General features: G+C 48.4%; 1 protein-coding gene across 1 annotated transcript in view; it reads left to right on the top strand.

Moving 5' to 3' along the window:
• The window catches only part of XXYLT1 (xyloside xylosyltransferase 1), a 189,741-nt gene that overhangs the window by 94,039 nt on the left and 70,835 nt on the right, over window positions 1-24,867 (top strand). Inside the window, exon 3 of the mRNA XM_017514598.2 lies at window positions 12,140-12,272. Within this exon, the coding sequence (XP_017370087.1) occupies window positions 12,140-12,272 (133 nt within the window). The remainder of the gene's footprint in view (window positions 1-12,139; window positions 12,273-24,867) is intronic.

Raw genomic sequence — 24,867 nt, 5'->3', positions numbered from 1 at the left:
TTTTTCTGAGACAGAGTTTCACTCTTGTTGCCTAGGCTGGAGTGCAGTGGCATGATCTTGGCTCACTGCAATCTCTTGCCTTCCAGGTTCAAGCGATTCTCCTGCCTCAGCCTTCCAAGTAGCTGGGATTACAGGTGCGTGCCACCATGCCCGGCCAATTGTTGTATTTTTAGTAGAGATGGGGTTTCACCATGTTGGTCAGGCTGGTCTCGAACTCCTGACCTCAGGTGATCCTCCTGCCTTGGCCTCCCAAAGTGCTGGAATTACAGGCGTGAGCCATGGCACCTGGCCCAGTATTTGCATTTTCAAGGCTAGGAAAGATTTTATTTATTTCCAAACCTTCACATTTAGTGTAGTGCTGAGCACATAGTAGGGATTTTGTGCCTTGCTTGGCTGGATATGGGTGTGAACAACACAGTAGAGTATATCTCCTGCGTCTATGATATATTTGTGCTGTTCTGTGAACAAGCAAGGTATGAGTGAGGGGCAAAGACCAATTCCGTTCAGAATCACAGGATGGCAGGTCTGGGCGGGGTCTCGGAGAGCACCCGTGTCAAACCCCTCATCCTTACAGTCTGGGACAATTGGTGCCTGGAGGAGAAATGGCTTGCCCACGGTTGGACACAGTGGCATAGCCAGGCCTGTGAGCTGGCTCTATCCCAGTGCCTTACCTACTCACACTTGCCTAAATTCCCTCAGTTCACATTCTGTGAAATAACGTAGAGCCCTTGTCAACAGTTGTTTAAAAAAACAAAGAGGAAAGAAAAGGTGTTCTGGTGCTGCCTGTGATGTGCAGTTACCATTTCTTTATCAAGGTAAGAGTGGACAGTGATCCTGTAGCCTGGTGGTTTTCCAAGAGGGTCGTTGCTGCCTCAAGTACTTGCATGATGGGCCCAAAGCTCCAGCCCCCGCAGCTCTGACACTTCCTCCTTATCCAGTTCCCCTGCCTCAGCCAGCACAGAGCCTTCTAGTATTTGTATTTTGGGAACTACTATAAAGGAAGAATATGCTTGGCACGGCTTACCATAAGTGGGTGATCCCAGGACGCTCTCCTTGGCTGAGCATGGGTGAGGTCAACACAGTGGAGCAGAATGCCCACTAATTAATGTAGGGAGAATGAAGGTATTAGAAAGTTACCATTTGGCAGTCAACATAGTACTCTGTGTGTGTGTGTGTGTGTGTGTGTGTGTGTGTGTGTGTGTGTGTATAGCAATAAACTATATATATTTCAAATGGAGTTTTGCTCTTGTCGCCCCAGCTGGAGTGCAATAGTGTGATCTCGGCTCACTGCAGCCTCCGCCTCTGGGTTCAGGTGGTTCTCCTGCCTCAGCCTCCCAAGTAGCTGGGATTATAGGCGCCCACCACCATGCCTGGCTAATTTTTATATTTTTAGTCGAGACAGGGTTTCACCATGTTGGCCAGGCTTGTCGCAAACTCCTGACCTCAGATGATCCACCCGCCTTGGCCTCCCAAAGTGCCGGGGTTATAGATGTGAGCCACCATGCTCGGCCCAACATAGTAATAATTTATGTAGACAAGAATCATCAATGGATGCTAAAACAAACAGGTAAACATTTGTTAAGAAATGGGATATTGTCATATTCTTAATGTATTTCCCCACAAAATGTTGTTGTTACAAAGAGGAAAATAGTAACTTGACTGTGATCAAAGTTAACATCAGCAGTGATGGGACGCACTGACACCATGTACCTGCCGGTGTGGCGCTGCGGGGACGCAACAACACTTCCGTGGCTTTCCTGACAAACATGCACGGTCCGAGTCTGGTCAGGAGGAGACATCGGGCAAACCCAGACTGAAGGACTTTTACTAAATAATTGGCCCATATTGTCCTAAGTCATAGCAGACATGGAAGACTGAGGAATCATTTCAGATGGAACACGTGGGACAGCTACATGCAGTCCGGGGCTGGAAACTGTTTTTGCTTTTGGGCAACTGACACATTTTGTATAGGACTGGGGGTGAAATTGTTTTGGGGTGTTACTGTGAATGTGCTGACTTTGATGTTGAACTCTTGTGATGAAAGAGAGTGTCCTTGTTTCTTAGGAAGTGCATGCTGAAATGTTTGTGAGTTAAAACCTTGTTTTCTCTTTTGTTTTTTGCATTCAGCTGCAGTTCTGTCAATTTGGTGCATTGTATTTTATGTCTTTCATGAAACTTGAGATAAATCAAATTTTATCTAATTAGAAGAAAAACTAATGAATTAAATGTAATTGAAATGTAAGTAAAAGTGGGAAATGGATTAGTGCTTAGGAGCAGGTTGGTAAAGAGACTCTTTTCAGTGAGCTGAGATCGCGCTACTGCACTCCAGCCTGGGCTACAGAGTGAGACTCTGTCTAAAAAAAAAAAAGAATTACGCAGGAAGGTGAGGAAGTCACAGGACTGGCCCCTGTCCTGAGAATCCAGGCTCCAGTTTTTATTGCCAGTATAGACACCCGCCTTCCCATGGAGTGGAGGTCTCCACACAGTTTACCAGCAAGAAACCCCCTTTGTCACTGCCCATAGCGCGATCTCAGCTCTCTGCAACCTCCACCTCCCTGGTCCCAGTTCAAGCAATTCTCCTGCCTCAGCCTCCCGAGTAGCTGGGATTATAGGCATGTGTCACCATGCCCAGCTAATTTTTGTGTTTGTAGTAGAGATGGGGTTTCACCATGCTGGCCAGGCTGGTCTTGAACCACTGACTTCGTGATCCGCCTGCCTCGACTTTCCAAAGTGCTGGGATTACAGGCATGAGCCAACACTCCCAGCCCTTCCTGTGTGATTTTTATAAGACTCATAAGAGAAGGGGCTCTCTCAACCTTGGTAAACAGAGATGAAAAGCAGTGAAACTGCCACTGTCAGGGAGGAGGCAGCTATAGAATGGGGACAGTAAGCCCTGTTTGTGAGGATTCAATGAGGTAAAATATGTAACGTGTGTAGCCCAGTACCTGACATATAGGTACTTAATTATCTCATAGATGATGACAGATAGTCCATCTTTTTTAGAAGATGTAGTATAAACAACATGACATTTTGTCCGGAGCCCTGGCTCGGGAGACAGGAAAGCTGAAGAGCCACTTGACCATTGCTAGTCAGTTTGCAAACTGTCATAGGGTAAAAGATGTTGCTACTGAAAAGATTAAAACCATATTTTTTCCTCCTGCTAGAAAAGGTCAGAGAGGTATTTCCAGATTCACAAAGTGGAGAAACTATTTTTTCTTTACTGTGATGCGGGTTTCTAGCACAAGGGATAATGCGAGGCCGTTCTTTCTGCAGCCCTCGATGGTCCCAGGGAGAAGTCAGGGGCTGTGCCCAGGGGTGGGCGTCTTCCCCTTGGTGAGAAGCTGGCTGTTGTCTGCCTGGTCCCATTTGCCCTTCCTGGGAGAGGATCTCAGAAGTCTGCGCCTCTCTCTTGGTTGTGGCTGCCTCCGCTGTACTTGGCTGGAGGAGGCTGAGGAAGCGCTGTAGAGGGTCGTAGGAGGCTGCAGTGCACCATCTGGAGTGGGATGAGTCTCCTGGGGGAGAGGAACTGAGACAGTGCAACTCCAGGAAAGAGCAGCGGATTCCCCGTTCACAATGGGGAGAACTGCTGCCGGAATACAGAGACCTTCATGTTAGAGACACAAAGAGGAAGCCAAGGTGCTAGAGCAGACAGAATGTTTTCACGTTTACACAGGAAGGTGGGGAAGTCACAGGACTGGCTCCTGGGCTGAGAATCCAAGCTCCAATTTTCATTCGAAATACAAATTCCCCTTCCCATGGAGCAGAAGTCCTCACATAGTTCACCACCAAGAAACCCCTGTAGTCACTTTCCTTAAGGACTCCATCATTGAAGAGATTCTGTTTACCAACAGGCATTTAAGCACTGTAGTCAACAATCCACAGATAAGCATCTACATCCATTACACAACGTGTTTTCAGGGTCAGAATGGAACAAGGTTGTGGCCACAGAAGAGGTTGGCCATCAGAAGCAATTTCAGGAGCCATTTTCGTATGGGTGCCCCAAAGTGAGGCATCCTGCTCACAGGACTCCCTGGGCATTGCAGAAATAGTTGGGGGATGTGATCCTACACTGAGGGTCTGTAGCTTGCTGGGATCTGGTTGTCTCCGGCTTGGTCCTCCTAGCTAATGAAAATGCCTGGATTCCAAGGGACCCAGTGGGACACAAACACAGGGAGCAAGGCAGGGAACGAAGTGTGAGACGGGATGGAGGAAAGGAGTCCTTCAGGATGGCAGCCTGGGGCTGGCAGGCATGGATCTAATTGATAGACCAACTAGGGGCAGCAGAGGGCTGAACAAAGGTCTGGAGCGGGAGCAAACAGGAGTCCAGCAGAAACACACCAGCGGGTCCGCTGCAGCCAGGAGACTCTGTGAACGAGGAAAGGGGATCTGGGTGTGGGGCCGGTGACATGGACCTAGTTCCCATTTTGCCATTAGTGACCATGTGACCGTAGCAAAACCTAATCTCTTTGGGCCTCTATTTCTTGATCTGTAAAGTGGGTGTAGTTAATTTTTGCCTTCTGTGGAAGTACTGCCAGTTCCTTCTCTATATCCCTTCTCTCCTTTTTTTTTTTATTTATGACTGAATCCCATTTATTTGGGGGTAACCTTATGCCTAGAAAAGAATGCACTTCACAGCTTTCCTTATAGCTAAGTGTGGCCCTGTTACTAAATTTTGTCTGGTGAGATATAAGAAGAAATGTTTAAGACTTCCAGGAAGGATGCTTAAAGAGTCTGCCTCATTGCAGGAAGCAAGGTCAGGAGTGTTCTTTTTCTTTTGACCTTTCAGTTTCCTGGAATGCAGCCAAGTTGGCTGGAGCCCCAGCAGCCCCCATCTTGCACCATGAGGTACCTTGAGGATGGAAATGAGATATAGGATAGCAAAGGAGAAAAGCAGAAGTCTGGGTCTTTGATAACTTCATGGAGCAGCTATACCATCCGTGGATGGCTTAGTTATTGTCTTATGTGTGTTGAACCCACTGCTACGAGAGGTGTTGTGTGATATGCATTTGAACACAGTCCATGTGGATGTACCCGCCCCAGGCCTGTTGTAAGGATTAAATGAGTTAAAGCATGAAAAAGAGTTTTATGGGCTGAGAATGCACTTTGAACATTGCAACATGCCATTGAAATATATGGAATTAGTCCTGTCATTGTCATTGCCATATGAATCAATGGAAGGGACAAGGCTGCCATGGACAGACCCCAACAGGGTGAGGGACGAAGGGCAGGAGCAGGTGGCAGGGCACAGTGTGGGCATGAGGAGCTGCAGGCAGCAGGAAGAAACCTTTGTTAGTTTGCCTGATTTTAGACTGAATCTATAAGGTGGCGTGGGGTCAAGAAGGAGAGAGTGGTTGGAACGTGAGATTAGAAACAAGAGCCCATAATTCTGATAAAGAACCTCAAAATGGAGAATTTGAAAAGTTGCACTGTGACAGTGTGGGCAACCAGGGGTAGCTGTATCATTATTTTTGGAAAACACCTGATAATTCTATCCAAAAAGGATTGCTTTCTACAGCTTCCATCCCCAGGGGTCTCTGAAAAAAAAGCCTGTTGGTGAAGAAGAAAGTAGACACGGGGTCTCACCATGCTGGCCAGGCTGGTCTTGAACTCCTGACCTCAGGTGATCACCCACCCTGGCCTCCCAAACTGCTGGAATTACAGGTGTGAGCCACCACTCTCAGCCCTGAGATTAATATTATTTCTATTTGGCTGGGCGTGGTGGCTGATGGTTGGTGTTGGTGAAGAAAAAGGACCAAGCAGAGTCCAAATGTCTTCCTACCTCAAATAGTAGAGAATTTAAGCTTTTGGAGACCAAAAGAAAAAAAAAAACCTATTACAGACACTAGAGAGATGTAAACTATGGAAGAGCCAGCAGGGACCATGGACATCCATACCACAGAAATGGAAGATTTTCAGATCTCACATTCTGTTTCCCCTATGGATTGAACTGCATGAATAAGTGCGTGAGCTGTCACTTCATTTTGGCAATAGAAGTGAAAGGGAAATTTACACTGGGTGTTATATGTGCTGCCTTATATAAGTCCCCAAAATTTTTCAGCCAAGTTCAAAACAATAAATTCTGTCCTATCCTAAAGGATATGATTCTACCTCTTCACAGAAGGTGCTAAGGATGAGGAAGGAGACTCATGTTATACTGTTGCTGAAGCAAAAACCGTATTTCTCATGATAATTTGTTTTGTCCACAAAACAGGAGCTAGGAGTTATAGACAATGCCGTGGCCGAGCCATAGCTAACAGTCCGTTTTTCATGCTTCATTTCGAGAGCGGGTGAGTAAGGCTAGAAGAAAGAGTTTGTTGTACAGCGAATATATAAAACTGGCTGTGGTTATTCATTTCAACTTCCTGGCCCCAAAACCTTTTACCAGAGCTGCTAACAGGTTGCGTAAATCACTCTATGAACTCTGTTTTCTTTCTCCCCACCCCCACCATCGGGGAGGGGCAGGCTGCTAATGTGGAAAACACAGGTTAGCACAGAGAGTCAGGGCCTTCCTGTCTGAGCAGAGCCTGGGGAGCTGAGCGCTGGTCGTATCCTGGCAGCCCAGGAGTCCGGAAGACAGGGCAGCGTGGGCAATGAAGAGCAGGCACCAGGCTGCAGAGCCTGACAGACCTGGGATTTCCAGCAGCCCTACCCCTGACCAGCCACGTGATCTTGGATTATTATACTTCTCGATTTCCTCATTTGTCAAATGGAATTTTTTTTTTTTGAGACAGGACGTTAGTCTGTCACCTAGCCTGGAGTGCAATGGCAGGAACATAGCTCACTGCAGCCTCAGATTCCTGAGCTCAAGTGATCCTCCTGCTTCAGCCTCCCAAAGTGCTGTGATTACAGGCATCAGCCACCGCACCCAGCCAGATAGAAATAATATTAATCTCAGGGCCAGGCACAGTGGCTCACACCTGTAATCCCAGCATTTTGGGAGGCCGAGGTGGGCAGATCACCTGAGGTCAGGAGTTCAAGACCAGCCTGGCCAACATGGTGAAACCCTGCCTCTACTAAAAATATAAAAATTAGCTGGATGTGGTGGCGTGCACCTGTAGTCTCAGCTACCTGGGAGGCTAAGGCAGGAGAATTGCTTGAACTGGGGAGGCGGAGGTTGCAGTAAGCCGAGGTTGCACCATTGCAATCCAGCCAGGGTGACAGAGTGAGACTGCATCTCAAAAAATATATATATAGTAATCTCAGAGAATGTTTAGATGACTCAATGAGTATAATGTATTGATACATGTTTGCTATTGTCACTAAAAGCTTCAACTTCTGTGGCATAAAACCCTCTCTTCCAGAAGTTTCTCTATTGGTCTGTGTTAATGAAAGGGAATCCCAATAGTCTTCATGCTTCTTGGGGAGGAGGGTCTTGCAGGAGGCGGTTGTGGTGTCGGTTCTGTCCATGGGAGTCCCAGCCACTGCGCAGAGGTGATCTGGAGTTGCCTGCTGTTTTCACCCTTGATGTGGAAGCATTTCTTGCTCTTAAAGCTAATAAGATTTTAAAAGGGAACTTCAGAGATGTCTGAAGTCTTTCCTCAGAAACGTGTGGTGGATCAAGCAAACTATCGAGTGAGGGAAATCTGTAATTGCTCTCAACTCTGAGCCTTTTTTGCTGAGCTGCTTTAAATGAATTACTAAAACTCTCTGAGCATCAGGTTCCTCACCTGAAACTGGAAGATACTGACACCCACCTCGATGGAGGTTCATGAGTCAGTATGTAAAGCCTTCCCAGGGCCTGGCACACAGACATCCTTTCCTGCTCCTAAAGGGTGAACATTTGTCTGGTCAGGCTGGAGGAGCCCCCAGAACTATACCCAATGCCTGGGACCCTTGGCATGCTCTCTCTGTTCCTTTGTAGCCCCCATTCCTTTAGTTAGCCAGCTGCCCTGCGCTGGGCCTTGTGCTAGGAGGGAAGCGGAGAAAGGCGCTTTGACAGAGAAACGTCCAGCTCAGAAGCCACCCAAGTTTCTGTTGGATATGAGATCCACCACCACCAATTCCAACCGCACATCCTGGGGACATGGCCTGGGTCTGTGCGTTGCAGGGGCAGGCCCTCTACCACTTGCCCAGACCCTCCAGTGCAAGAAGCCAGCCTGCTCTGGCTGATGCTGCACAGGGGGACCACGCCTGTCCCATGGGCCTCCAAACAGCTCCTCTGGGGTCAGGATCCTCTGTTAGAGGAAGTCTCCACCCCCTTCAATTGGTCTTTGGCTCCTGCAGGCCAGAGGTGCTGCTGTGCAGCAATTTAAAAACACCAGAGCACGATAAGGCAGGTGGGATACTGCTGTAATATTTCAAAGTGCACAATGGGAAAATGAGCTCCCTTTCCAGGCAGCTGCTTCCAGGTCCTCAGCCTCATGACGTGGAGTCACATAGCTTAGTGTTGTCATAATTTCCCCTTCTCCCTAAACCCTCTCCCAGTTAGTGGAATTTGGGCTGACTTCTGCAGTGAAAGTCCTCTGGTGTGTTATAAATATTTATCTCTGTAAAGCTCTGAAGCCATTTCAAAACAGAAAGACAGAGGAGGTGCTCGCATAGTTAACCTGCCCTTCCCTGAAGACCTGTGTTGTTTCCCAGGGTGGTAGGCTCTGTGCTTACCGAAGCATGTCTTTTCTGCTTGATCTGTTTTGTTACATGTTGCTTTTTGTATGTTAAGACCTGTCTGCCAAGATTATTGTTTCTGGTGATAGGAGAAGGGAAGGCAGAGTACAGAAGGCTCATTTTTTTTTTCTTCTGGGATTTTTGTTTTCCTTTTGTTGTTTATTTTTGGGTCTCATTAATTACTCACTCTGGGTTGTAATTCCACCCATGGTCAGATGACATGCTTATGGCTGGTTTAATTGGATGCTGATGATGAGTTGACCCAAGCCTGTTTCTAAAGGGAAATGTTGATTTGGGAATCTCCCAGCTAGTCCTGGGGCCATGCATGTGGCCATCTGTGGTGTAATTGTACAGATATATCGGCCTCCAGCCAGGCCTCAGACCCAGGCAGAAGGAATAGGTATTCTGAGCCCTGAAAATAGTCCCCTAGACAGACAGGAACGCCTGAGGAGTGCTGCCAGGGCTGTGGCGGCGATGATGGTGACAGGGTCTTGGAGTTCTTGAAAGCTACACCTTTAGTTTGTGCTTACTTGTCTTCATGCTGATATTTTCACGGAACGATATGGAGATACTCCATGAGCTAGTTGTGTTGGGTGACTGGTTAGTCCTGTGCACATCCTTTATCCATTACACAGTGCTTTCTCCTCTCTAGGAGTTTATGGCCCATGTTGGGAGTGAGATGGAGGTGACGGGGCTAATAAACACGAGAGCATCAGCTAGGGAGTCGGTAGACCTGGGTTCTGGGATCGGCTTTGCCACCTAGCTTGAGTGTAATGCCTGCCAAGTCTCTCTTCTTGGCCCTCGGTTTTCCCATCTGTAAAATGGGTGGAGTGGCCTCAGTTATAACCAGACTGTTCAGATCTGCCATGCTAGATCATTCTTTTTGTTGTGTTTTCTCAACATTTGGACCTGGTGGACCGTCAGCCAGCCTTGGATGCTGGCCATTCTTGTGAGTCTTGTAGATGTCTAGTCTTCGTTTTTCTCATTCTTCTTCATGATTTATAGGTTTCGTGTCTTCCTGGCTTCAGGGGCAGTTATCTCATTCATTTATTCCTTCAGTTTTAGTGGACCTACTGCTGTCACTTCAGCTATCCTCCACCAGCATCTTGTCTGTACTGCCACTTCATGGATCAATCTAATTTGTCTCACAATGCCTTCAGCATTCTGCCCCCACATAATTCCCACAGAGAGATGGCTACATCAAGGAACAGAGGCCAGAGGAACCAGGTCCCTTTAGAAACCTCACCCTGGGCTGGGCGCCGTGGCTCATACCTATAATCCCAGCACTTTGGGAGCCCGGGCAGATCATGAGGTCAAGAGATCTAGACCATCCTGGCAAACATGGTGAAACCCTGTCTCTACTAAAATACAAAAAGATAGGTAGGCAGGGTGGCATGTGCCTGTAGTCCTAGCTACTCAGGAGGCCAAGGCAGGAGAGTTTCTTCAACCTTGGGGGAGGCAGAGGTTGCAGTGAGCCGAGATTGGGCCACTGCACTCTAGCCTGGCGACAGAGTGAGACTCTGTCTCAAAAAAAAAAAAAAAAAAAAACCTCATCCTGATGAATTCCAGCACTCCTAGTAAGCATCTTCCTTTTCAACAGTGACATTTACAACTTGGCATCTTATTTCATAATTACATAAAGGGGCTAACCTCCTGGACAGGTGCTGGCACGATAGTGCAGGCTACACAGGGGCCTGTTGGCCTCTGGGCATAGAAGGGAGTGGCCTCCCACCTCAGTGGTTTGACATCAGTGTCAACTGAAGGGGTCACTTTGTGTCAGAGTTGCCGCCTCTCTCCTTCTTAGTCAGTGAACCTCACCTGGTGAAGCCCCTCCTGAAAGAAGTGTTAACTTTAAACAGACCCTTCCTGGAGGGTGCTTTAGGAAGGAGCAGTTGTAAATAACATCGAAGCATCTAAGATTCTGGTGTCTTAGGGCTGCGTAGGACCTTTCTGGGTTTACTCCCAGCTGGTCCCTAAAGCACAGGGGAAGTGCCCAGATTTGCTGATGGGCATATTAAGACAAGATTAAGATGCTCTTCCAGAAGTGTCTGATGGTCCTGAGCCCTGCCCTCCCAGCACATTCCCATTCTCAAGGCGTGCCCTCTCCAGAGGGTGGTAAGACAGGTACACAGGGGCTGTGACCAGAGGCAGGCAGCCAGCCATGTGGGGAGCACAGAGGAGGAAGCCACAACTTCCGCAGGGCCTGTCTGGTGTGTAGACTGCTCCTTGCAGAGTAAGTAGAGTTCAGATGACCTTGAAAGAGAGAGTAGCTGTAGCAGACGGTGGGCTTCCGATGAAGAATGTTGATTGACAAGCTGACTAAATGCACAGCCTTTCCTGCCATCAGGAGTTTCTTTGGTTACGGCAAAATGATCCCAAATTCCTTAAATTTCCTCCCCATAAATTCTACATTTGGCCCGCATAGTGCTGTGCTCCAGAATTCTGTTCCTCAGGGTCTTTTGGATCCCTGGAACACTCTCAGTCTGTAAGCTTTCTCCCCACACACTGTCTTCTCAGTGTCACGTCCTCACAAGGCATAGGATAGCATCCCCATGTTAACAGATGGACCAGCTGAGGTCGAGAGAAGCAAAGTAACTTTCCTTGGGTCGCAGGGTCAGTCCGCAGCGGAACTGGAGCTCATGTGTTCTGACTCCCAGGCCGGGTCCTCCTTGATACCAAGAACTTGCTTTCCCCACTTCATCATTGAACCCTGTGTGCCCCATCTCTGGACCTCCCATGGTTGCTCTTCTATTTCAGGCTTCGGCACTAGCCCCTCCCTCTGTTTTTTGCCACCCACGTGTCTCTGTTGAGAGCAGGGTCCTGGTCAGCCTGGCCTGGCACAACAGGAATGATCTTCACCAGTGCTTCCCTCCTGCTCTTCTAGCCCAGAGTCAGCGGGAGGCAATGGAAGCAGGCAGCTCTTATGTGCCAGATAATTGTGACATTGAAGAATTTGGGCTTATCCTGTCTTTTAGGCAGTGGATTAAAAACACGGTTATATCAGAGATTGTTCAGTCGTTTCTCTCCAGCCAGCATCTTCACTTGATACACATCTGGGTTTGCAGAACGCACTGATAAAAGCCTGAGACCGTAATGTTTTTTACCTCTCTCTTGCGTGGGTCATTTACCACCTGTGCTCCAGAGAGGAAACCCCTGGATGGTTTGAGTTTTATGTAAGGATGGAGGGTGTCCACATAAGGTATCATCCAAATGAGATACTTTTGAGAGTGAAACGGTGCACGGTTAGCAGTCACATCATGACCACAGGCCGAGACTGGAGCATAGCGTCACCTAGTTTTAAACAAATGGATGCCTGCAGTTGGAGGAAAAGATCTGGGCAGTCCCTTGTGAAGACTTCTAGCGCAGAGGGGTTGCGGGTAGATGAGAGGCCTTTTGTTCCAGCGCTAACTGCATCGTTCACCGATAACAATAAGGGAACAGTGCGCTTTCCCCGCTCCCCGCTTTATTCCCGTCAGTGGCCGAGCCTCCCAGGATGTGTGTCTGTGTCTCACTGTCGTCTTTCTCTCTCCCGCAGAGGTCCTGCGGATCATTCAGCTGGACCTAGACCTGAAGTATAAGACCAACATCCGGGAGTTGTTTGAGGAATTTGACAGTTTCCTGCCAGGCGCCATCATTGGCATAGCTCGGGAGATGCAGCCAGTATACAGGTGTGTCACGACTACGGGGGCAGCCGCCTTCACGACCCCTCCCCACCCTTCACCCTCTCTCTGCCGCCACTCAGGGCGGATTGGGATTTATCGGTGTCCGATCCTCCTGCGCTTAATATCTTGGGAACATATTTGCACTTACTGCTTACAGTTGATAGTCTGGGCAAGTGGGTCTGCTCCCAAGCCATAGGTGCTACCTCATTATGTTGGGGGAATTTGTGACCTTTTTCTTCTGAAAAGCCCAGTTGTTTTGGTTGTTGGATCTGGTTAAGCTCAGAATTTTAAAATCTTGGGCTTTGTCTTACAGAGAAGGATTTAACTTCCGTTCTAGTGACCAGCTGGGCTTTCTTGGCCTCTGAGTCACCAGTGGCCCCTGTTCTCTGTTAGCAGAGTGGGTGGATTGGTGGTCTTGTAGGGAGGGAAGGCAGCAGAGTGTGGGAACACAGACGGGCATCAGTAGTCAGCGCCATTGGCATCAGTAGTCAGCGCGAAGAAGCACATTTCGCGTGATGCCGCATTTTGTTGTCAAGCATGTGTCTTGGAGAAACTCCAGGACCTGAGAACCAGGAGATGCGTTCTAGAATATTCACTGTAGCGTTATTTGTAGTAGCCAAAACTGAAAACAACATAAATGTGCTATTCAGCAGAATGGATAAATAAAATACATTCATTCCGTTGAGTGCTATACAGCAACAACATAAAAGAAAATAACTCCATGCAACAATAGCGAAACTAAACTGGGATCTTCAGGGACGCACGTGCAGGTGTGAAAAGTGGGAAAGGAAAGCTGAGGAGGTGATGCTTCCCAAAGCCTGCCTGGCGGGGTGGGGAACATGGGGGTGGGTTGGCTTTGGAGAGCTGCAAAGTTTTATTTCTCTGCTTGGGTGGCTATCTACATGTTTGCATGCACTCTTTTTGTGTGTTCTATGTCTTAGAAGTTAAAAAAAAAAAAAAGGAAAGGAACAGCAGAAGTGAGTTTTTATTAAAAACCAGGCCCATGGCCCTGGGTCCGGATAATTTCATGTTGTTGACCATTTCTCCAGTGGGTAAAGCAATAGCTCACCCAGAGCAGAGCTGCCCAAGTCTGCTCGGAAAGAGCTGGGATTTTGCTGTCCCATGGGCATGCCCCGCTCTTTGTTCTCAGGGCACAGTGACCATCATGCTGGCTCCCTGTGATCCTTCCTGGAGTGAGGCCCAGTTGTGGGAGAGCTGCAGAGTACCGGCAACTAGTGAGTCAAGAACGTGTATTTCCCCTCAGAGAGGGGGCGTGAAGAGACGGCCTCAGCTCGGTTATGGCTCTTTGCATGACCCAGATCACATAACAGGAAATTCCTGCAAGGCCTCTGAACGAGCTGATAACTCCTTGGGCCATTGGACTTGTTCTCCCTTATATAATCCTCTCACGTGTTGCCCAGAGTCACTGGGTAGGCTTCTTCCCCTGAGGTCAGGGGTTGGGGGCTTAAGAGGAGAGAGTTTGGGCAAACACTTGCCATCTTAACTTTGGCAGACTCCCCACCTCATTCCCTCCCCTCTGTACCAGGAAGATCTTCTGCTGGGGTCCTTGATCCAACAGCGGGAGGTGACAGTGTTCACAGCAGTGCACCCATGTGGGTCTGCAGCCACCTCAGTTCTTGCCTCCTCCGAAGAAAGAATTTGATTAAGGGGCATAAGGCAGAGTGAGAGACCGAGGCAAGCTTTAGACCAGGAACGAAAGGAAATAAAGTACACTGGGAAGAGGGCCAAGTGGGTGACTTGAGAGGTCACGTGTGCTGTGTGACTTTTGACTTGGAGTTTTATGCACTGGCGTGGTTCTGGGGGTTGCATCCCTTCTCCCCCGGTTCTTCCCTGAGGGTGGGCTGTCCACGTGTGTGGTGGCCTGCCAGCCCTCAGGAGGGAGCACAGTGTGCTTCCTGGGGTTGTATGCATGCTCACTTGAGGCGATCTTCCCAGTCTAGGCTTCCTAGAGGAGAGTCCACCATTTTGCCTCTTAGTGCGCCTGCTTGAGCCCACTTGCCTAGCTCCTAAGATCTTACCGGGAAGCTGCTGATCATCAGTTTCAGGTTTCTTCTATGAGGCTGCCTTTCCCTGGCATTGGCGGCAACCAGTTATTATTTTAGAGAGACAGTTGACAACTGCCTGACCATCAGCTGATGGTCGCCTGACATTCCTGGTGGTGGTGGAGCCTCTCCTGCCCTGCTTGTGTCTGACTAGCTACCTACTGTGACAATAGAGGGAGCCTCAGAGTCCCAAGTCCCATATGCTAGTCCCAGCTCTGCCACCCTGGGGCCTTTGTTCTCCCACCTGAGAAGGAAAAGAGCTGAGCTCTAAGAACCCCCTCCCTTGGCTCTGGCATTGGGGGGTCACAGCCCTTTGGACCCTCATTGTCGTCCTTCTGTCTGGAAGTTGCCTGTCTGCTGGTGAGCTCTGTAGGGATCTGGGAGAGCTGATGTCATGGGGTGTTTATTTATATTTACATCTACTTATTTATTTTTTGAGATGGACTCTCGCTCTGTCCCCAGGCTGGAGTGCAGTGTCGTGAAGTCAGCTCACTGCAACCTCTGCCTCCTGGGTTCAAGCAGTTCTCCTGCCTCAGCCTCCCCAGTACCTGGGATTACAGGCACGCGCCAGCATGCCCAGCTAATTTTGGTATTTTTAGTAGAGACAGGGTTTCACTATGTTGGCCAGGATGGTCTTGATCTCTTGACCTCGTGATCCACCCACCTCGGCCTCCCAAAGTGCTGGGATTACAGGCATAAGCCACCGTGCCCGGCCTCATGGGGTGTTTAAACTGGGCTAAGTATTAAATGCAGTTACAACTCCGATGCCTTCAAGGCCTGCTTTGGAATCCTCTCATGTACTAGAAGTGGAAAGTTGGAAACCCCATCACACTTAAACAGTGTTGGGCAGAATTTATTTTTTTGTACATCTAGGATCTTATAAACATTGCAACTTAAAAGCAGTTTAATCGTCTGGATTTCCCAAAAGAAGGCTCTGAAACATTTTAGATTCCAAATGAAACTGAGTTTTTCTTACCTTGAGCATCTTTAATTTTCATGATGGTACCATGGTAGCTACGGGACTGCCACTGCAGCGGAGTCTGAAGAATGCCGTTTGCAGGGCCGGGGCACTCAAAAATCAGCAGACACTTACACTCCTTTACGTGTCCGTCCTTCCACCCCTCAGCCGAAATGTGTCTAGAGACCTTTAATAATTGAATCTGCAAATGACTGCCCTGCGCTGGCTCTGGGGCATGGCCTTGTAACATTTGCCGTCTCATGCTGGGGCTGGGAATGGCTTGGTCCTGGCCGCCGACAAGGACATGACCATGTTCTCCCTCCGCAAGAAGATGGGGAACTCTGGGACCTGGGAGATCCAGCGTTAGTTGTCTGCTGCTCTGGAGTGTGCACCTAGCTGGCTGTGGGGCTCGGGCGGGGAGGCTGAGAGGAGGAGGAGGATGGGAATGGAAGGGGAGCGAGGAGCAGGGACAGGAGAGCTGGCCTTTCTCTTGAGCAGGTGGTCTCGCCCTTGGGCTTGGCCATCGCAGTTTCAGGGGGTCCGCAGCCCGGCCATCAAACTGCTTCCCACAGAGGTGGCCTCTTGCCCCTGCCTGGGACTTCGCGGAACTGGCGGTGGGCTCTGACCACCAAGGGGCCTCCCTAGAGAGGGAAAGAGGTGGACAAGTGTTTTATTGTAAGAAGAACACACTAGCATCTATATGAAAGGAAAATTGAAAAACGAAACAGCACCAAACCCAGTCTTGACGAGGTAAGCAGGCACATGTGGATCTGGAAATTTGCTGAGCAGAAACGGATTTGGATCTTCCCAGCTGTGTCATTTTTATAGTCACTTGTTCCATGGTTACGTTACCTCAAAAGGGCACATTTTCAGTCATTTCTGTGGCGGTTTCCCCTGTATCGTGTGCCACGAATGTTGGAAGCTTGGAGGAGGCAGGGGAGAAGTTACTTCCCGCCGTCCATTTGACAAATAGTTTTTTTCACATTGTTTCACAATTTCCCCCCCTTCAGATTTTTACATTTTCTGTATAAATCTTCTAGGAATTTATAATCCCAGGTACATGGAACTGACAGTGTTTTCTGGAAGGTGATATCGGGATCATGGGACATTAGTGCAGGGATAGAGGAGCCTTTCTCCTTTGGGTCCCTGTTGAGATTCTGTCGCGTTCAGCATCCCGTGATCTTCCCCATCTACAAATCCTAGCGCTGGAGTCATCTTGGGTGGAACGTTGCCCTTCCTTTCTTGACCTTTTCTCTGTCTCCTCATCAGGAGCTAAACCCCGGGACAGGCCCTCAGTGGTGATGCCTTTCGTTGGGATAACTGGCCAAGAGGAGAAAAGAGTCGAGTGCCTTCTCTAAAAGACAATTGTATTTTGTAAAGATGTGCCATTTTGAATTTGTTTTGTTATGAAAGTATTAGAAAAGTGAGTCGGGTGAGGTGGCTCATGCCTGTAATCCCAGCACTTTGGGAGGCTGAGGTGGATGGATCACCTGAGGTCAGGAGTTCAAGACCAGCCCGGCCAACATGGTAAAACCCTGTCTCTACGAAAAATACAAAAAATTAGCTAGGCATGATGGCAGGTGCCTGTAATCCCAGCTACTCAGGAGCCTGAGGCAGGAGAGGGCCTCTCTTACAACAGAAGCTTCTACGTGTTACCTCATTTGAATTCTGCAGTAATTCTGTGTGGTAGATATATTTATCGCCCCTTACAGACGAAAAATCAGAGGGTCAGAGAATCAAGTGACTCACAGAGTGTCACATAGGTAATTCACTTCTGAGTACAACCCGATGCTATTTCTTCCACATCAAGCTTCTTCACCTGCTGGCAAACCTTTATAATTTTTACAGGCTGCACGTGAAGAGGGCACGACAGTTTTCTTTTCTTTTTGAGACAGTTTTGCTCTTGTGGCCCAGGCTGGAGTGCAGTGGCACGTTCTTGTCTCATTGCAACCTCTGCTTCCCAAGTTCAGCCGGTTCTCCTGCCTCAGCCTCTCGAGTAGCTGAGACTACAGGCGCCCGCCACCATGCCCAGCTAATTTTTGTATTATTAATAGCCATGTTGGCTAGGCTGGTCTCGAACTCCTGACCTCAAGTGATTGACCCACCTAAGCCTCTCAAAGTGCTGGGATTACAGGTGTGAGCCACCATGCCCAGCCCTGAGACTTAAATGTTAACAGGTGTCCCACTTTTTTCCTAAATCTGGCAGCCCACCTCTACTCAAGATTGTGAAACTTCCTTTTTTAGCAGCAGCAAGTGATCTGGCTCTCTACAAGATCCTTGAGTGAACAGGAACAAAGGGTATGGAAGTGGAGCTGGTGGGGAAAGCAGGCTGACAGAGGGAGGGGGTGGGAGGTGGCCCTTAAGGTCTCTGTGAGGCTCCAGGCCTGAGGTCCCCACTTTGCAGGAGTTAGGAAGCCAAACTGGGTCCTGGGTCATTTGGGGAGGCCACTGGGACCAGGAGGCCTGGCTTCAGGCCTCAGGGTTTCTGCTGACCCTGGAATGATTGAGAGAGAAAGGGAGAGAGAGTATGTGTGTGTGAGTGTGTGTGTGTATGTGGGCTGCGGCCCTTCCTGATGGTCACTTTGCAGAGCTGGTCTCCTGAGGAGCGTCTGAATGGGGGCTTGCTGGTGGTGGCAGCAGGCTTCCGTTTCATTCTCCCGGGCTCTGCAGGCTGGCTGCGTGCTGTGTGAGCCCGGCCCACCCTGGGACGAAGCGGCAGGCTGTTCCTGTCAGCTGCTGACAGCATGCCACCAGGCGGGAACTCGCTTTTGTGTGAAGTATTTTAATCCTGTCCACTCTTTCACCTTTTCGGGACATGTGGTTTTATTTGTCGACAGTGCTGTGACAGCCTAGGCGTCTTCCAGATGCTCGGAAGGAAAGCTGCTCTGCAGGCCATGTCTTCACACTCCTAGGACTGGTACTGGGCTCCCCGGGGCACATTGGGGAGAGAGTGAGGGCTACCACAGAGGAAGGAAGGGAGGATGTGGATTGGCCACTTCTACCACTCAGTTGCTGTGTGACCTTGGGCAAGTCTCTTGACCTCTCTGAGCCTTAGTCTCTTTAGCTGAGAAATGGAGATTGTAACACTATATATGGATGAGTTGAGGGGGGGATTGAATCAGATAATGTATTTATAGTACCTGGCACAGAGCAGCACTCCTAGGTGGTGGTGGCAATCCACAGTCCCAGCTTGGCCACTGATAAATTCTGTGAACCTAGGAAACTCTCTTAACCTCAGTCTCAGTTTCCTTATATGTAAAGTTGGGGCTGCTGACAACTTAGCAAAATTTGGCTTCTCAGCATCTAAACCCCCTTCCTAGGATTTGGGAATTCTCTGCCATAGAAGTCTGCCTCCCATGATGGAAGACAAGAAGGCTGGGCACCTTATCCCCTAGCTTCCTCGCAGCTACCTAGGGTGTTGGTACTGTGTTCCCCTCCCTCCCCTTTCTGAGGAAATTACCATCATGTTTATTAATAGTATCTTACCTATACAGACCCGTTTTTATAGCTTTACCCTAAATAATGTAAGGTATTTGCAAAACAGAAACAGACAGTATTATAAAGAGAAAATAACTAGTCCACAATAATGGAAAAACATTTTAATATCCCAGGAGAATATTGGAAACCACGGGATCAAAGATGGGGGCAAGGGACGAATGTAGATTGCCATACAGCTGTAGCAGAGGAGGAAAGGAAAAGCGGGGGGAGACAGAAGACTGTGCCTGAGGCAACCCCTACTCCCTGTTTCACGCCATGAACCTGGATGCAGGGGGTGTTCCCGTCCCTGCTACCCTGCACAGAGGGTGAACGTCTGGCCACTCTGCTTGCTTCCAGGTTCCAGCCACGAACTCTGATATGGTTTCTGTTCCATTTCTGGCCTGTGGAGATGTTTATCTCATTTTCAAGCTGACTGTGGCCTTGACTCCTGTTGCCCCCCCATCAGATTAAAACAATTATTATTAAAAACTCATCATTAGAAAGTAATACATTTTTGGGCCGGGCGTGGTGGCTCTCGCCTGTAATCATAGCACTTTGGGAGACCGAGGCGGGCAGATCACGAGGTCAAGAGATCAAGACCATCCTGGCCAACATGGTGAAACCTCATCTTTACTAAAAATATAAAAATTAGCTGGGTGTGGTGGTGCGTGCCTGTAGTCCTAGCTACCTGGGAGGCTGAGGCAGGAGAATCCCTTGAACCCAGGAGGCAGAGATTGCAGTGAGCCGAGATCGCACTGCTGCACTCTAGCCTGGCGACAGAGCAAGACTGTGTCTCAAAAAAAAAAAAAAAAGTGCTATATTTTTGTTGTAAATAGCATATGGAGATTATTATTTTTCTAAAAAATTTCTATTCTTTTATCAGGGTATGTATGTATGTATGTAATTAAACTCTATAATATATACCTTTGTACATTTTTTTTGTTCACTTAACAGTATATCTTGACCATACTTACACCTGAGTCAGCCTTCTTTTTTTTTCTTTAATTGAGATGGAGTCCCACTCTGTCGCCCAGGCTGGAGTGCAGTGGTGCAGTCTCGGCTCACTGCAACCTCCAGCTCCTGGGTTCAAGCGATTCTCCTGCTCCAGCCTCCCAAGTAGCTATGATTACAGGTGTGCGCCACCACGCCTGGCTATTTTTGTATTTTTAGTAGAGACGGGATTTCACCCTGTTGGTCAGGCCTCGAACTCCTGACCTCGTGATCCGCCCACCTCTGCCTCCCAAAGTGCTGGGATTACAGGCATGAGCCACTGCTCCCAGCCAACCTTCTCTGTTAAACATTCCTAGTCTCCTAAAAAATTTTTTCTTTTTACTCTGAAAACCTTTCAACATGTGCAAAAATAGAAAGCATCATGTAATATTTCTGGATGCTTCAATATTATAATATTCATGCAGTTTCAATAACTATCAACCCTTAGCCAATCTTTATCTCTCCTCCCACTCACTTTTCCTCTTCCCCTGATTATTTTGAAACAAATCTCAGGTGTCACAGCATTTCATTTGTAAATGTCATTTTTAATCTATTAGTTTTTAAAAAACATATCTGTTGTAGCTGAGTTTAGAGCTGAGCAGAGTTATGGGAACTCATAGTGCAGCTCCATCTTCAAGTTCCTTAGTCTGAAATCAGTTGGTACAAGGGAATAAAATAGAGGCAGCCCTAACATCTAGGCAGCCACGCTTTCCATCTCTCTGCAGATGGTCTCAGGTCAGGATGTTAGTGTAACCGTCACATCTGGGAGGCTTTATAGCTGATATAAATTCAGGTCCATTGCTCACTAGGCGAGAAGCCCTCCTTTAAGGGAACCAGCTACCAGCCTCACTTTGGGATGCAAAAATATAGGACTTGAAGATAGAAGCTATTGGATTCTTTTCGTCTCTCTGATACCTGAGGATGAATTTCTTGAACCTTGTTCTTGTGTTTAAAAAAAAAATTAACCAAGATTGACCCTGTCAGTTTCTATTAGAGTGAAATCTGAATAAAGGAGGAAAAAGCTTGCCACCTTTTAAAATGGTGATTCCTTCACTCCCTGGGAATTTGAAAACTGGGCTAAGTGTTTTGTGCAGCCCATGTGACCTGGAGGCAGTGCTATAGCCCCTGCAGGAATTACTCATAAGAAGGGAGGGATGTACCTGCCGCATGGTAGGGATCAGAAGTCTACTATGGGGTTGTTACTTTTAAATAACGTCAGTGGAAAAGGTATTTTGTTTTGTTTTTTCTTTGAGATGGAGCTTCGCTGTTGCCCAGGCTGGAATGCAGTGGCATAATCTTGGCTCACTGCAACCGCCGCCTCTCAGGTTCAAGCAATTCTCTGCCTCAGCCTCCTGAGTAGCTGGGATTACAGTCGCCCACCACCATGCCAGGCTAATTTTTTGTATTTTAATAGAGACGGGGTTTCACCATCTTGGCCAGGCTGGTCTTGATCTCTTGACCTCGTGATCCACCCATCTCGGGATTACAGGCATGAGCCACCAAGCCAGGCCTGGAAAAGGTATTTTAAAAGGAAAAATCTGTATTCAGAAGCACCCAAGCAGGATTGTGTTGCTGTCAATGTGACTGCCTCCTGTCTGATGGCGGTGCCACCCAGGCAAGCTAAGAGCTGCTAGATGCCGTCTGAAGACTCAGGTGCATCGCGGGGCTGCTGAAGACCGGAGTGTGCAGGCTGAGAGATGAGGTCTAGGCGGAGCATGTGAGAAGCTTTGTTCTGAAAACACGACTCCCTCCAGTTCTTTTGTCTGCTTGCACATTATGAGTATTTTGGTACTACTGAATCAGTTTTTATAACTTCACCACATTGTGCCTGACACAGGCGTGTCTTGAAAGAACGAGTGAGGAAGTGAATGCATGGAAGGGGTGGGACTGGGTGGCAGCCCTTTGTTCTGCTTATGCCATGCAGACCGATGCCAGGCACTTAGATGTTTGTCGAGTGAATGCAGGAACAGATGTGTAGTCAGAGGGTGTTTCCTCCGCGGTACTGGCCAGCCACTAAGTCAGGCTCTGTAGTCCTGTTACTGGTCTTACAGAAGTTGCTTTCACATTCACTTTTTTTTTTTAAAGACAGTCCTTGGGAAAGTTTGTTATTCTCAGTTTGTTTGTTTTTGAGACATAGTTTTGTTCTTGTTGCCCAGGCTGGAGTGTAGTGGTATGATCTTGGCTCACTGCAACCTCCGCCTCACGTGTTCAAGGGATTCTCCTGCCTCAGCCTCCCCAGTAGCTGGGATTACAGTCACCTGCCACCATGCCTGGCTAATTTTTGTATTTTTAGTAGAGACGGGGTTACACCATGTTGACCAGGCTGGTCTTGAACTCCTGACCTCAGGTGATCCACCTGCCTCAGCCTCCCAAAGTGCTGGGATTACAGGCATGAGCCACCACACCTGGCCTATTCTTAGTTTTTTATTTGGCTCATTGTGTGTGCAAACCATAGGATTGGTCCCATGAGGAATTTTAAAGTAGACATGCTTCTTGCTTTCAAGGAAGATATAATGTGAGGGAGATAGGGTAGATATGATTTAATGAAAACACAAATGCCTGAGGTGCCAACACCAAGTCAGTGCTGCTGTTTAGAGACATCCCATGAACAAGCCACAGAGACAAATGTCGCTGTGGGAACTGTGAATTTTGCTGAATGGCTCACCTCACCCTCAGCTTAATATTCTGCCTTCAGCCGGGCGTGGTGGCTGCACCTGTAGTTCTAGCTACTCAGAAGGCTGAGGCAGGGGGGTCACTTCAGCCCAGAGTTCTGTGGGTGTCTGCACTAAGTTTGGCATCAATATGGTGACCTCCTGGGAATGGGGGCCCCAAGTTGCCTAAGAAGGGATGAAGCAGCCCAGGTTGGAAAGGGAGCAGGTGAGAACTCCCATACCGATCAGTAATGGGGTCATGCCTGTGACTGGCCATGCACTGCAGCCTCGGCAACACAGCAAGACCCTGTCTCTAAAAAACAAACAAACAACAGGAGCTCGGCCTTCAGAATGCTAAGAACTGGGTGTCATGTTCTCTTCTTTCCTCTGAAAAGTCTCATGGAGGAGTGGTTCGCTTTGCAATGCAGGTATAGCCTCTAAGAGTGCTCTTGGGATAGACCAAGCTCTGTGCCCGAATAGAAAGCTCACTGGGCAGGCATTTGCCAAGGGTTTGGCTGTGCAGTAGAGAAACCAGACCCCGCCCTCCAGGGGCTTGCAGCCTAGCCAGCGGGAGGTGGGCCTGGACAGAGCCACAGCGGAGGCACAGCAGTGGATCATGGGTCCCCAGGACTGTGTGCTTTTTTGCATTGTGGCAATCTGTTTCCTATGCCAAATAAACATTGCATTGAAAGAACCTTATTTGTAATCCAGGCAGCAGAAAGACTTATCTGTAAGCGCCTTCCTGGGAAAAAAAGCAAAATAGCACAGTTGAATCACAGTGGCCTGTGTATAAGAGGGACCTTCTGTGACACGCCACATGTGGAAAGGACTGAGCTGAGTGTGACCAGCCTCACATGAAGGGACTTTCAGAATGGCTCCATGACCATCTGAGGTGCAGACTTCAGCCACATGACTGCATTTCCTCTGTGGGTGCCTACGTGAAATGGATCTGCAGTTCCCATCCCTCTGCTTCCAGGTTAGCACCGGAATTGGCCCTTACAGAAATACCAAGCTTTCAACCTGAGCCTGGGTTTGAATGGAACATCTGTCTCCTCCTCCTGCTTTAGGTGGCTTCTTTAAATGAGCCACTTACTGTTGATCATAGAGAACCCCTATTATCTGCTATTTCATGGTAGCAGAATTGACCCCAACATCAAGGGACATTCCGCAAAGGAACATTTTGATCCAGGAACCCAGCTGTCTGCATTTGGGGGACCACTCTATCACTGTTTGTAAAAGAGGAAGCTGAACCAGAATTGGTGTAGTATGTTGTGATTTCCCTGGATGTCTGCCGTGTCCTTGCATTTGTAGACAAGCGCTCATTATGAGGCTGGCGGATCCTGATGGACTTTCAGAAGTGTGAAGTCACAGAGATGCTCACAGGGCCTCACTGATGTCAGTCACTGTGGAGTGAGGTGCCTGTTCATGTGGCTGCTTCTTGGCTTCCACTTGATCTCCCTTGGCTCTGTTGAAACACACACACACACACACACACACACACACACACACAGACACACACACACCCCTTCTCTTAAAATCAAGCCCAGTCTTTACGTAGAAACCCTTTCCTTTCCTGCCAGGACCATCCTATCTTGACTGGCCCAAGGATCACGAACTTGGAACTATAAAGAAAGCAGGGTAATTCTAGCACTCTACCTGGGCTGACAGTGAACAGGATTTTCATGTTTCTAATGATGTAATTGCAGCTTATTGGTATTCAGCTTTCAGAGGGCCTGGAAGATAGCGTCTAAGCAAGGTAGTGACATAAGGGTGAATCATATTATTTGCAAAGTATAACCAGAGCAGAGAAAAAGCACTCCTGTTTCTTCTGCTGGTACCTTCCTGCCAGTATGTTGGCAGGGTTTGGGAGGAGTACGGACTGTGACCTTGGTCTTGGCGGGCCACTTCTCTGCTCACATCTCACACCCTTTTAGCAGCACCCAAGGTTAAAGGTGTCATACAGATGATGAAGCAAACACACTTTTGCATAAAAGACTAGTAGGGTCCTTGAGGCCCTTTTGGTACAGGGGAGACTGAAACAGTTGGAAAGGAGGAACCGTTTGGCCCCCTTTGCCAGCCAGAATCTGGGGGAGCTTTGTGGATGAAAAAACCCACAAATCCACCCCAGGAATACCTGGGTGGCATGGGATTAGCCAGCCACTTGCACCAATCAGATTAGAAGAGGCCCAATCCCTGGTCTACATGTCATATTACACTCAAGATGGAAAGGAGTGGGTGGTTGTTAAAAAAATTATAAAGGCCAGGCGCAGTGGCTCATGCCTGTGATCCCAGCAATTTGGGAGGCCCAGGCGGGCAGATCACTTGAGGTCAGGAGTTTGAGGTCAGCCTGGCCAACATGGTGAAACCCCGTCTTTACTAAAAATACAAAAATTAGCCAGACGTGGTGGCAGGCACCTGTAATCCCAGCTACTCAGGAGGCTGAGCAGGAGAATCACTTGAAC

Source organism: Cebus imitator, unplaced genomic scaffold (genome assembly GCF_001604975.1).
Source record: "Cebus imitator isolate Cc_AM_T3 unplaced genomic scaffold, Cebus_imitator-1.0 Scaffold529, whole genome shotgun sequence".
Taxonomy (NCBI): domain Eukaryota; kingdom Metazoa; phylum Chordata; class Mammalia; order Primates; family Cebidae; genus Cebus; species Cebus imitator.
The sequence above is the reverse complement of the archived record's forward strand: the minus strand, read 5'-3'. Positions and strand labels throughout refer to the sequence as shown.